This window comes from Poecilia reticulata, chromosome 2 (assembly GCF_904066995.2).
Source record: "Poecilia reticulata chromosome 2, P_reticulata-male-v2, whole genome shotgun sequence".
In the NCBI taxonomy this organism is placed as follows: domain Eukaryota; kingdom Metazoa; phylum Chordata; class Actinopteri; order Cyprinodontiformes; family Poeciliidae; genus Poecilia; species Poecilia reticulata.
This window is the reverse complement of record NC_088831.1, coordinates 34,179,618-34,192,835: the sequence shown is the minus strand read 5'-3', so window position 1 is coordinate 34,192,835 and position 13,218 is coordinate 34,179,618. Positions and strand designations below refer to the sequence as shown.

Genomic DNA, 13,218 nt, shown 5'->3' with positions numbered 1-13,218 from the left:
TCAACAGAGATGAAAAAAGGCCACGGCTGTGAGTGTTGAAGACAGAAAAGAAACAGACAATAAATGAGCATTCGATGAAGAACAGGAGAGAGAGAGAGAGAGACAGAGAGAGAGAGAGAGATGGTGTTGCAGGCTGAAAAGAAGAGAAATGAAGACGGTGAACTGAATGAAAAGGTTATCTGGACAGAAAAAGACGCGAGAAGAAAAATTAGATAGAAGAAACTGCACAGACTGCTGTAAAAGAGCCCAAAAAGAAAGAATATGATGGCTACTACAGTAATTAGTGTGAGTTGCATTAGTCTGAATATTCTGCGGTCATTTTTTGCAGCTTATGTCTAAAAACGCCCCACTCATTATGTAGCAGGTCAACAGCAAAGGGCAACTTATTTCTACTGTACCTTCTGCTTCCTGTAAAGTCAGCTTACTTTATGATTTCTTCCTACATATAGCTTCCAGTATTCTAATTCCAACGAACATTGGTTTCTAACCTCTATGCTAATTCTATGCTTGACGTTTTTCTTCCGAACATAAGCCATCTTTAATTTTGTAACCAGGAATATGTTTTTGGAAAGATTCCCAAACATGTCACAGTAATTACTGATCTGTGCTTCAAACAGGCATGCAGCTGGAATGGGTTTGAGGAAAAGACGATTCAAAGCCAAATTTAAATTTCCAAGTTTAAAATTTGTCGGCTGAATTCCATCATCACAGGCTCAACCAGCAGAATGAGAAACATATTTACACAAGGTCAAATAAGAAAAAAACAAAGAAACAAACATTCAGCAGGATCACAGCATAACAGGTCTACTCCATTAAAAGTATTCAGCTGCAGAAATGAAACACAACATAATGTTAAAAACATTAAAACCGAGTCAAATATTTGCACATTGAGATTATTTACAAGTCAGTATCTACAGTCAAAATATTCTCACAATATATAGTACAATATTCAGTGTAGCTGAATATTGTACTATATGAAAAAATAAAAGACAAACAATATACATAAAAGAATTATTAGCCCACCCCACCAATTACAAGCAAGAAAGGAGCCAGTGATTAGCATTTACATATGATAACGTACACCACCACTACAATAAAAACACAACCAGGACATTAAAAAGAGGACTAAAAATAAAGTTACACTATTACAGACATTACGGTGAAAGACCATCAGAGTAATACCATAAAGTAGAACAGCAGGTGGTTTAAATGAAGGAGAAATAGTTCAGAATTGTTTAAAGTAGTTCTTGTTAGGAAGTTGCAGTTGTCTGCTGTGGGTGATAATGCCCCACAGCCATCTTTGCATCGTCATTTAGTTATAAATGAAAATCAGTTGGTTGATGAGGCTGAAGCTAAAGTGTAATCTGAGGGGAGCCCAGACCAAAGTCGATTCGTACCACATTAAAAACATTCCAGTTTCAAAACCTTCAAAGTGGTTTATGCAAGCAGCTTTTGATCATGTTTTGAACTGTCACTCTGTTTTAGCTGGGCTGCTTGTTTTCGCAGCGAATGGAAATAGGATGTGTCACAGTGATGTTCCTGTACAAAACATGCACCGCGAACTGCACATATACTGCATCTTGTCAGATTAACCACCTACTAGAAAAGTGAGTCGGTGTAAAAATCAATTAAAACATTTTCTAAACTACCGAAAATAGTTTTACAGTTTGACCAGAAATGCTTTACATATTTAACCTTCAGCATGTTTAATGCAGGAAGTTTACTGATGGTGCACCACATCCTACCTCCTGTTCCGGTGAAAATAACCACTGACGTCTTTATAAGTAATCACACAATACAAACCTGATGACAGTTATAGGGTTAATAAAAGAGCACCCACATAAACCACCATGATGGTTTTGAGATTGGAGGTCTGCTTCGGTCATGGCCTCTCTCAGACTGGCCATTAGCTTCAGCCTCTGGGACCAACTAATCAGGATTTATGCTACTGGAGGTAAGATGTCAACTGCTTGTAACAGAACCTCACTTTAAATATTCTGAAGCATCCATCTAGTAACAATACATGTCCTTTCAAAGGTTTTTACTTGGACAGCGTAAATATACAGAGATAAAGAGGTGTTTATGCACCCTTGGTGAAAAAAAGTTGGAAATCTGGGGTTTCCGCATGGCAACAATGACACAACACAATGGATACAGGTATTACACGAGTTTTGTCATGCAATAATGGAGTATAACATAAGTAATTGTGCCCCTGTAAGAAAGAACTGCAAAATCTGCAAAAGTCAAACACTATTAAATCAGTGCGTGAATGTTTAACTGTTGCGCCGCTTTGTTCTGTTCACATTTCAAATCATGGCATCCTTCAATTTTAGGGATCAAATTTAATCCATTTCTTATTTTTGCATTATATGGCAGTATCATTTGTCATAGCTCATTGTAATATTTCCTTAAGTAGGAATTGTGCGTGTGTTAAAACATCTCTGCTTCTGTAAGGCGGAAATCAAATAATGTTAAACATGACGTCTTTACGTAAAACACCGAAATCCACCTCTCCTCTCTGGACGGTGGCTCAACAGCCTAATTGCAAGAAATACATAAATTAAAAATAGAGTAACATGTAAATTTATGTTGACACAAACACACACATAGAGAAAGTCTAAAAGACAGGTCCAGCAGTAAACATTAGAGGGTGCCATTTGCAAATGCTTTCATCTTCTTACCTCTTTTCAATGAGCTAATCTTTCTTTAAGGCCTCCTCTTCATTACATAACATGTCATGAAAAACCTTCAGAAGTTAATCCTTTCAAGCGAAGCAGTATGTGGTAAAACAAGAGGGGGAAGAGTATTGTACGGCATGCACGTCTGACATTTAAATGAATCCCCCTCGTGTTTGCTAATAATTGGGCCAGCCCATCAGCTGTAGGGCTCACGTGTCCACTCAAACACAGAAGCAGACCATTTGGGACCAAACATGGAGGAAGGTCAGTGATGAGATGTGAACACATCTGCCTTGGAGAATGGCACAATATGCAGAAAGCAATACTAATTTAGAAGAGGAATTAACAAAAAAACAAACAAAAAAAAAACCCTCTTTGGTTTGAACCGCTCAGTTCGATTCACACCTACAATTTACCCCCTCTTAAAAAACCCACAGGATTTGCCAAGCCACTTGCTATTTTCTGTATTAACAAGCTGTGATGAAAAAAAAAAAAATAACCCCAGTGAAATAAATATCTTACTTTACACAGACATCTCCAAGTGGGAAAAAAAAGAACAGTAAGAGCTTTCAGTTCAGTGTTTGCATTGCACCTTCAGTTTGTTTTAGCATTTAACACCGAGCACTCTCCTCAGAAGTAAAGTGTGTCATCCTTTAACTGCCTTGAAGGTAGAGATACCGAATACAGATGAAGAAAAAAAAAAAATTGCAATTCCCCGATACTCTAAAATACGCACAATTCCATTTCAGCTGTGACGTTACAGAGTATGACAAATATACCCTCTTCCCTTCCCAGAACAAGTCACATTGAAAAATTACTGAAACGGTTTGCTTGATAACATATAAAACAGCTCCATTTTCCTTCAGTGCCTCGATGGAAAGCAAAAGCTCCACTGGAAGCTAGATGAAGAATCTGATGGCCATCAATTTGTGCTCCCTCCAAAACCAAAGTCTTTGTTCATTATCATTCTAAAAAAAAAACTAAAAAACAAAATGGTCGGCAAAAAACACCAAACAAGACGAAACCATTTTGGGTTACAAATCATCAGAACATGGTAATCTTCAGTTGGGTAAACTAACAGTTGACTGGGCTGTTTCAAGTCTTTTACTTCTGTTGGTGTCCAAGAGTTTTGAAGGTGGCAGTGACTGTGTGAATGTGTTTAGATCCGAACTGCTGGTCCACTGGGGACTGTGAGAGGCACTTGAGAGCCGCAGTCATAGTCCAGTTGAGCCATCCGAGAGCGACTCATTCGAGTGTGGGAGTAAGCCCGTCTTTCTGTCTGTCTGTCTCTGAAACTCCTGATGTAGCTCTGCGGATGGACAGAAGATTAGAAAAAGTGAACAAATACCCCTTTTCCTTCTCCTCAACTGTGTCTGTGATATGTCACAGGTAATGTTTGATTAATGGGACATATTTTACTCATTAGATCACACTAAGTGGACTAATCTGTTGACTTCAAATTGGACTGGATATCCGGTTTGGACTGATATCAGAGTAGAGGGATCATAACACAAACATGTGCCACACTTTGCAGGTTGTATTTGTAAAATGTTTAAAACCATAAATCCTCCACATTACAATTATGTTAGAATTTTATGCTAAACTGTAACATGAAAGACCCAAAAAATACAGTTAACTGTGATTTTAACAAGGTAAAAAATTGGAAGAGTTGAAACGGTATGAATGCTTTTTCAAGACACTGTAAATCTATTTAAGCGCAGGACTGTAATATAGGATCTCAATAAAATCTCAACTTTTGTGGGATCATTAATTCCAAAGAACAAAAAGACAAATGTCAATAAAACTTTTTTTTGTTTCCTCTTCCAGTTTAAGAATGAGAATAAGAATATTACCGGAGACAGCACATCTCCATCAAAGCGTCTTTTGGGGTTGGGTTTGCGGTGGTAGCCGGGTTCCGTCTGCGAAGGAGGAGGAGGGACCTTAGGCTGCTGAGAGCTCTGGGTTTGGTGATGAGCGTGGGAGACCACTTGGTGGTGGTACTGCTGGTGATGGTGGCTGTGATGGGTATGAGCCTTCTGCTTGAGGGTGGTCTTCTGGTTTTGACGCTTTTTCTTATTCTTATTCTCCTTCTCCTTTTTCAGCTTTTCCTCTCTTTGTCGGATTCGCATGAGCTGAACCCGCCGCTGCTGTCGACTCAGTACCACTGGAGGTCAAAAAGAACAGCAGGTTGATTATGTGGGGAGGGAAAGGAGAAAGAGAACAATAGGTAATCAAACGGGAGGGCCTGTATTGTATCAGGGAAAGCCAGTGTGGAACAATGCGCTTGATAAGAGAGGGCAGATTAAGATTTGAGTTTGCTTGTGTCACTTTGCGGTACTGTGGGTTGTTTTTATAATGCAGAGCAACTTGAAAAAATGAAAATGTAAGAAAAATGCAGACAACTTTTGCCTTTTTTTTTGACATTTCTAATTTGTGAGGCGACTAATTTGCCATGCTGAGTCTACTTGCACCAAGCTGCTCGGTTTCCTGACATATTGCGCGTGGGTGAGTGTGAGTTTGCTATTTTAACACGCTTTTTTTAGCAGAGGATGTCCAAAATCCACGCCGTCTTATGGTCCATTATTTAAACTAATGAATATACTTAGCTTTGATTCATTCATTTTACATCAACACAAATGCTGCTTCTGTTGCAGATATTTGTCGATTTATACTGTGTCTTTTATGAGCGTCCTCACAATGCACACAGACAAAGGAGCCGTGTGTCCATGTGTGTGAAAATGTTTGTGTGTGGACGTTATGCGGTCTATTATTGTTCCTTTGTGCGTGTGAACATGAGGCACCATCTGCCAGGGAAACTGAGTAATGATACCCCCTCCTTTTCTATTTCTTAGTTCATTCTATGCCAAGCCTCTCTGCGCACATGATTCTGTGTGTCATAGGAGCGGCATACTCGTGAAGCTATCTTTTAAGGTCCAATGTAAGTTTTTTTTTTATTGTAACAGATAAATGAAAATGAGATACAAATAAAAATTTGACCTAATTCACATTCGTTCATGTTGTGTTGCGTTCGCTGTTCTGACAGAAAACATGATTTCCTTCACTGTTTCACTTGGGTGCCCCTGCTTACCCATTGTGCCCCGTTTTGTGCCCTTCCCCCCACACACCTGCTCCCTCATTACTCTGTCCCTTTTCAGTCATTCCATTTCTCTTTTGCACTATAGTTCTTGTCGACATTAAATGGCACTTTTAGCAACCTAATGCATTTTTATAGCTAATTATATTTTGGAAAACACAAGCATGGATAGTTTTACTTTGAAGCTGACAGTTGTAAAGTAGTATATACATATTTTTTTTTTATCACCATTAAGCTTTTTATTTTTATCTATGATTGATTAGTTTATAATATTTGACTTAAATGGATGCCCACCTATTGAATTTACCTTTAGAGAAATGCTCAAACATGTTGCTTCCTCCTGCTACATTGAAGAGAAATCAAACTATATCAACTGTGATCTGGTTAATCCTTGGGTACAATTTCCAGTTGCCAGAAGATACCACAACCTTTGTATTTTAGCATAAGCAGAAGAGTAATGTTTAGTCATCATATTAAATTATAACGAGGATGTGATCATTTTCTCACAGATAAATGTCTTTTCAGTGCAAAATGTGCTGGTTGAAGCTAGTAAGAATTGTCATTATTCAGAGAGAAATTAGTCATGCACTGAGATGCTTTGGCAGGCTACTACGAGAAGAGGAAGCTCATAAAAGCATCATAAAGTGCCAAATTACATTCTCCAAATGCACACAAGAATAAAGAATCTAATTTCCGGAAACATATTCTCCGCTCTGATGAAACAAAAACTAAAATGTTTGGCCACAACGACTATGACGATATGACCCTAACCCAAGAATTCAGCAAAAATGAAGTACTTTTTTAAATATTATTAAGTAGTCTAAAATAGTAAATGTTTAGTCTGACAGGGAAAGGAAAGAAAAGAAAACATATGTGTCTTTCTTTCCCTTTTTGTACAGAAACAGCAAATAAAACAGCAAATGCACAGTGCTACCTTTGTGTTTAAGGCTGTTTTGAATTTAAAAGAAACCAGTGCTGTTCTTTTTATTTCTGGGCTTCTTTCCACTATATAGAATTTGATTTTTTTTTCTTTTTCAAAATACCACTAAGAGCTTCCTCCAACTCTTTGCCCACGTCCTCTGTGTGGTAGCCATGGCAGCCTGCAGTTTAATCCTATTATTTGAGCCAATGTGTAACTTATTCTATGAAACTTTGCAGCTGTGAATGCCAGCAGAGATCAAATGAAGTGTGTGTTTCCATCATAGACATGTGTGAGTGAACAAAATACTTTGTACCGATGCATTTTGTGTGTCCCTCCAGCCCCTGCATTTGATTTTATACAGGAGTTATAAAGCGTTTGTATGCTGCATCCAGAGATTCGCTTTGCGCGCAATTTGACCATCTGTGTTGTGGTTGCTTTCAGAATAGATTAAGGCTGTTTCTGTCAATAACAGATTCTGGTGAAAACATTGTTGCTGGTATATTCAGACTCTCCATTGCAAGACAACAAACACACACCTACACACATTAGCACAAAAGCTATATCTAACTTTTGGTTTATTTCTGAAGCTAATTCATGTTCATCGGTATATTTATGAGAACATATGACCATTTATGTTACATATCATAAAAGTATTTCCACGGGACAAACATCAAAGATGATGTTTTCTGGGACATGTTTCGCTACACTTTTCGAACGGCAAAATCTTGAATTTCCCACATAATGTCATAAAAATAAGGCCTTACACACGCTTGGAAAATATTCTCCAAATTTCTTACCAATTTCTCATAGTCATCAAGCTATAATTCTTTATAAGTGCAGGGAAAAATGAATGCATCAGAAAAAAAACAAAAAAAACAAAAAGCTTCAGACTTGACATAAACAATAGTTTGTGTTAGCTAAGGTGCCTGGCAAGGGTTTATGGCGCTTCATTCTCTTCATATGTTTTCATGTTACTGCCACAAACTACAGTGTGCATCATGTTTTAATTTTGTGATAGACGTTTGTATGTGTATTTTTGTGGCTACAACCTTACAAAAGGTAAAAAAAAAAAATATATATATATATATATATATATATATATATATATATACAGTTTTGGCTACGAAGCTTCTTCATTTGTTTTCTACAGTTTGACTTGAGCGTTTCACATATATGTTTTTTTTTTTTTTTTACTGTTTTCCTGTTAATCATTTTTTATTCTCCAGCCACTGTGAGAACTGTTTTTTTTATTTCAGTTTTCATTTTCATCTGTGAAATGTTATAAAAAGAAATTAAATTACTTACAAATCCATGCTGAGCTTAAATAACCTGTCTCCTGTCAATGCTTTGAAGTCAATTCTGCATTTAACCGGATGAAAAGATGCATTTACATGTCTCTGTCCTCTCTCTGTCCCTGGAACTGTGAATCAGCTTATGATCTGCAGCTACCTGTGGTGAAGTGACACTGTTTAAATCACACCCATGTTTTGTTTTTTTTCCAGTTATAGTTGACTTCAATGAGTTCAATCTTCTTTTTTTAATTTTAAGAAAACCACTCTGTTTTTTTGTTTGACTTCTTTTGCAGCACTATGTAATATCAATGTCATCCTGCACGATGAGCTTCAAATACTCTATCACATGAAGAGAAACTGAGAGGCACAAAAGGTTGACTGCTTTATTTTGAACGTTTTCCTCTGGAGAAGGTTAAACAGTTAGAGTCTGACCATTTTCAGAGGGGGCTGAAAGTTTTTCTAAAAGTGTTCATGTTAGCTTAGATTGGTTTAGAAAAAAATATATATTAAATTAACATATTTTCTTTTTATTTCTCTTTGTTCTGCTCCCATCTCATAGCAAGACCAAAAATTTTCCTCATCGGATGGAGGAGGATTCAAATCAAACTATTCTGTGTGGTAATTCAGGAGGATATGGTTACATATTGTTAAACTCTGATTGCTATTTCTCTGCTTCATGGGGATTTGATTAAGAAGGCAATGAAGCATGATTTGATTTTGTGCAACACACTGATTGGTATGTGAATACTATAATCATTTAGTCTATCTCTGAGTGCATCAATTATTGTAGGTTACAAAAGAAACAATAATTAACTAAAAATTGGGAAATATTGCTTTGATTTTTTTTTTAAGAGAACAAAATCTTTCCAAGTCAGGTCAACAGAATTGTTCTCTGAAGCAAACCTCTTGTAGTTTACAATGGGAAATTTCTTCTAAAACAATTTTGGTGTGCATTCCTATTTAAGGCAGTGTTAAATGAATTATTAGCTAATTCGGGTTTAGATGCTTACCCTCTGTGTGAGAAAATCCCTCTGCAGTAACTTTCCATTGGATCAGAACTCCAAGGAGGGTCAAGACAGGCCACACCCCTAAGATGACCCAGGTGAACCAGCAGACAGGCTTCTTTGGTGCCACCTGTAATTAACATCAGTACAGTTTTTTTTTTTTTAACATTTGCTTTATTAGATGTAGTAAATTTCCAAAGCTTAACTTTATATATATATATATATATATATATATATATATATATATATATATAGCAACTTTCTGTTGGGAAACACAGTTATATTTCTAAGCATATAATAATTTGTACTGTTGTCAGACATGACATATAAAGCATATAATAATTTTTATAATAAAATTTGTATTTTAGCTGTTTGTCATCATTTCACTGTAGTAAAGCACAAGTTGTTTGCCCACTGCTGTAGACACCTTCATTTCAGTGCATTCATAACTACTTGTACTCAGTTTTTTATATAGTGCCTTTTCATCATTAAGGTAATCTCAAGGCACTTAACAAATTACTTTGGCAGACTGAGAGGTCTATAAATCCAGATCTCTGTTTTGAATTAGGTAGAAAAAAATCTCTGATCTAGCTTGACACCCTTAACTGTTATAAAATGAAGAACATAGAAGACCGCATTGATCAAAAGTTATTTTTGAGCGAAAAATAACTTTTGATTAATTCACAAAAGTTTGACTTAGAAATCAAATGGTATTGGCAGAGATGTAAATATGGCAGATTTCATCTGTAAATTTGCAAACCTGTCAATCTGACTTTCACTCAAACATTAACATGTCATGAATTTTCATCAGAAACTCTGCCTCAAGGTGAATTCAACTCTCGCACTCACAAACACACGCTTGCATGCAGCTGTCCTAACCTTGAGTCTCTCATAGATGTAGTGCACCAAGGCAAACAGCTCTATAAAGTAATCCACTGTGACAGTGATGATGGCAGAGCCAAATGTTGCCGTGGAGAAGGTGACGAAGCACCGTTGCCACTGAAGAGTGAGGACGGCAAACAATGTCCCAGAGCCCAGAAGGATTCCCAGAGGAACCCACACTGTTTTGGGGTGATAGAATTCCTCCATAACCTGGAAAAGGGAATGTCGTTTAGCAGTTGCTCTTTTCTGCGTTAGCTTGTAAAAGCGTGTTAAACCGCCTCCATTACAAAAGAAAATCAACACTGATAAAACATCCAAAGTTTTTCTTTGTCTAAGATTCAAACAAGAGCCTAAAGGCAGCTTTGAGCAAGTGGGAGGGTTGCTAATATAGACAGTTAACATGAAGGATAAAGAAATATAAAGAAACATCTTCAGATCTGTTCACTCTAGTTTTTTTTTTTTCTCTGAATGGTTAAAGTTGATACTGCCTGGAAGCTTTACAGATGCTACTTGGGATTATAAATCTGGTTGTAAATGTCTGATTGGTGCATCTCTAATAATAACTATGAAATATCTTCATTGTATTTTATATATCCACAAAAAATAAAAATAAAAAAAAAACAATGAACAAAAGGAAGATTTACCACAAGTGATGCAACTCCAACCAGCAGGCCCAACAGCAGGCCTACCATAAAAAGGCCCACGCTGCGGACCAACATGGTCACCAGGCCACACAGTGTCCCAATGCCCAGGCCAATACCGATAGACGCCTCTACGCTCAGCTGAGTGTCCATCACCCTCTCCTTGTAGCACAGCATGAAGATGACCACAGAGCCAAACATCAGGCCTGTCAGAAACAACACTGCCTTGAAGCACCGATAGCCTGAAGGGAGAAAACAAAGCACTGTGAGGTTGTGAGGCAGACACATGCATTAGACATTTGGCAGCTCGATGAGTGCAAACACTAATTAATATTGTATAATAGTGGTCAGTGATTTATTGTTTAAAAGAAGTAATGCTTAATTCATCAAAACCATTATGTGTGATCATACTCACACAGCGTTAAGACTAATACACAGTAAGAAAAGTAATGGTCTCACTATTAATATCGTCAAAGAAAATGCACCTTACTGGTCAATATTTCAAAAACAGGGAGGTGAAAAACTGTGTTTTTTGCTTTCTTTTTCTTTGTTTGAGATAGATATTTTGTGAAGGTTGCAGCATTCATCATCGAAACATCTGGAAAAAGTATATTTAGTCGTAAAAAAAACCCAACAAAAAACTGATGACGATAACAACCATTACAAAGGAAAACAGGACGGAGGATGCATGACTGTATCCGCCCAGAAAGATAAGGACTATTTATTTAGAACAGCTCTTCAGATAAGAACCTCATTAATAAGACACACATGTAGGGTTTCTTTGATTTACCAATGTATTCTCATTATCTGACTGCACACTTTCCTCCATTTGGAAAGTGTGCAGTCTGAACACTTTCCACTGCAGAAAACTGCATAGATGCAAGCATTTCTGAAAATAAAGAGCAAGTTATGAGATTTTACCAGAAAAGATCAAATATAACGTGGAGGCTGCACAATTAGCAGTAGCAAAAAAAATAAAAAGATTCAAAAATGTTTTTTTTTTTTTTTCCTGAAAGACAAGTGTGCTATCTGTACTGGAGTACTGGAGCAAAAAATAAAAAATAATAGAACTCTTAGGGTTGGGTTAGAACTCTTATAAAGGAGGTGTAAAATATGCTAACCGTTGCATTTTGAAAGGTCATCTACATTCATCCATTAAGACGTTTGCTGAAAACAACAGCTGCTATCCTCATTTTCTGTTTACCATCATTTGCTCCTGCCTTTTCTATCTGTTTTTTTATGCATTTTATTCAAATGAAAGCTTACAAAATTCTCCAAAGCATTAAAAGCTGAGCTTATCGACCATTCAAATCTCCTCTGCCTTTGCTTTTGTGTTTATTAATGTTTTCGTTATTTTTTTTTTTTCTGAATCTTTGACCGGCCTTGGTCTCGAGGGTACCCAACCTCAGATTATTATCTTTGTTTAATCAGGCATTGCACTGCTGAGCAGCACAATACTCTTTCTCTTATCTAAGCCAATGTCCAAGCTTCTCCCCTGTGACCGTAGCTCATTTAATTGACATGCTTCTTGTAGCTTTCCCCCCCCCCCCCTCCCTGGTATACAGTTCTCTGAGGGATTTTAGATATCTTTTATCTGGGATGTTTGTTGAAGCCACTGTGGCTTTTTACAGTTGTTTGCACATGCGCTACATTACGCCCGAAGATATACAAATCATAACTGAAGCATCTACTGCCATTATAAGCATTTGTTTGATCGCTGGCTGCTAACTAATTCCCAACATGCCATGACTTCTATTAATCAACAAATGAATTTTAATGTCACTTCCTATTTCCTGCTAATGATTTCAGTGACTCATCCTTTCCTCTCCCTTTCTCAGTCGCTCATCCCCCCAACTGTTCCACTGCTCTTCTCTTCTGCTCATCCCTCCCTCTCTATCTTTGTTCCTTGCTTCTTTCCTTTCTCTTCCTCCAGCCATCAGCCAATCCCATCTGTTCATCCCAGCTTAATCAGCTCATGTCCTTCCTCACATTAGCTCTCGTTGGCTTTGCTTTATCAGTCCTATTTCGGCAAAACCACTCCTGATTTATACCACAACTGTGTCTGGGTCAATTAAATGAATGCAAACATTTTTATCTTCCCTTCGGTCTAAGATCAGCACCCACTACTTCAGAGATGCAAGCAATCTGAAATAATCCCTCCTCTGACTGATCACCCTTACTAATGCGCCGTTGTTCAATCCTAACTGGGGAACTTCTGAGGCGTAAACAATTTGCTGTCTTCTAAATCTAAACTGCAGCTTATTTTTTATATAATATTGTGTACAGCTAAAGAATAAAGCATAAAGAAACATGAAACCAGGTTATTGAAGTTGAATGTGTCTTTTCATTTTATCCTTCTATTATTTTAATACCATACTTTGCCCAGTTAAAGTGCTGTTTTTTTAATAAAGACACTCATTGAGCTAATGTTAAATATTTTATTTAAAGTTTATATATATATATATATATATATATATATATAGTCCATCTCAACATTAAATGATCTAAAACTTCTGCCTTGATAAAACTGGATCGTAGTGCTGAGTTTGGCACATTGTCATGCACCCTCAAGGCTCCGTTCTCAGGCTGCTATACTTATTACATTTATCCGTATCCCAGTAAATTAAATGTGTGCTTCGGTGAGGCTTGTCGGTCAGATTAAATGTTGAATGTAACTTTTGGAAATAATAACCAAGTATTTAACA

The 13,218-nt window shown here is 37.1% G+C and overlaps 1 protein-coding gene across 1 annotated transcript in view; it reads right to left on the bottom strand.

Moving 5' to 3' along the window:
* Nucleotides 1–663: 663 nt before the first annotated feature.
* Nucleotides 664–13,218, bottom strand: part of tmem198aa (transmembrane protein 198aa) — a 34,968-nt gene continuing 22,413 nt past the window's right edge. Inside the window, exons 3-7 of the mRNA XM_008403895.3 lie at nt 10,517–10,755; nt 9,870–10,082; nt 8,997–9,120; nt 4,532–4,842; nt 664–3,987 (exon numbers count right to left, since the gene is read on the bottom strand). Of these exons, the coding sequence (XP_008402117.1) occupies nt 3,838–3,987; nt 4,532–4,842; nt 8,997–9,120; nt 9,870–10,082; nt 10,517–10,755 (1,037 nt within the window). The 3' untranslated portion in view covers nt 664–3,837. The remainder of the gene's footprint in view (nt 3,988–4,531; nt 4,843–8,996; nt 9,121–9,869; nt 10,083–10,516; nt 10,756–13,218) is intronic.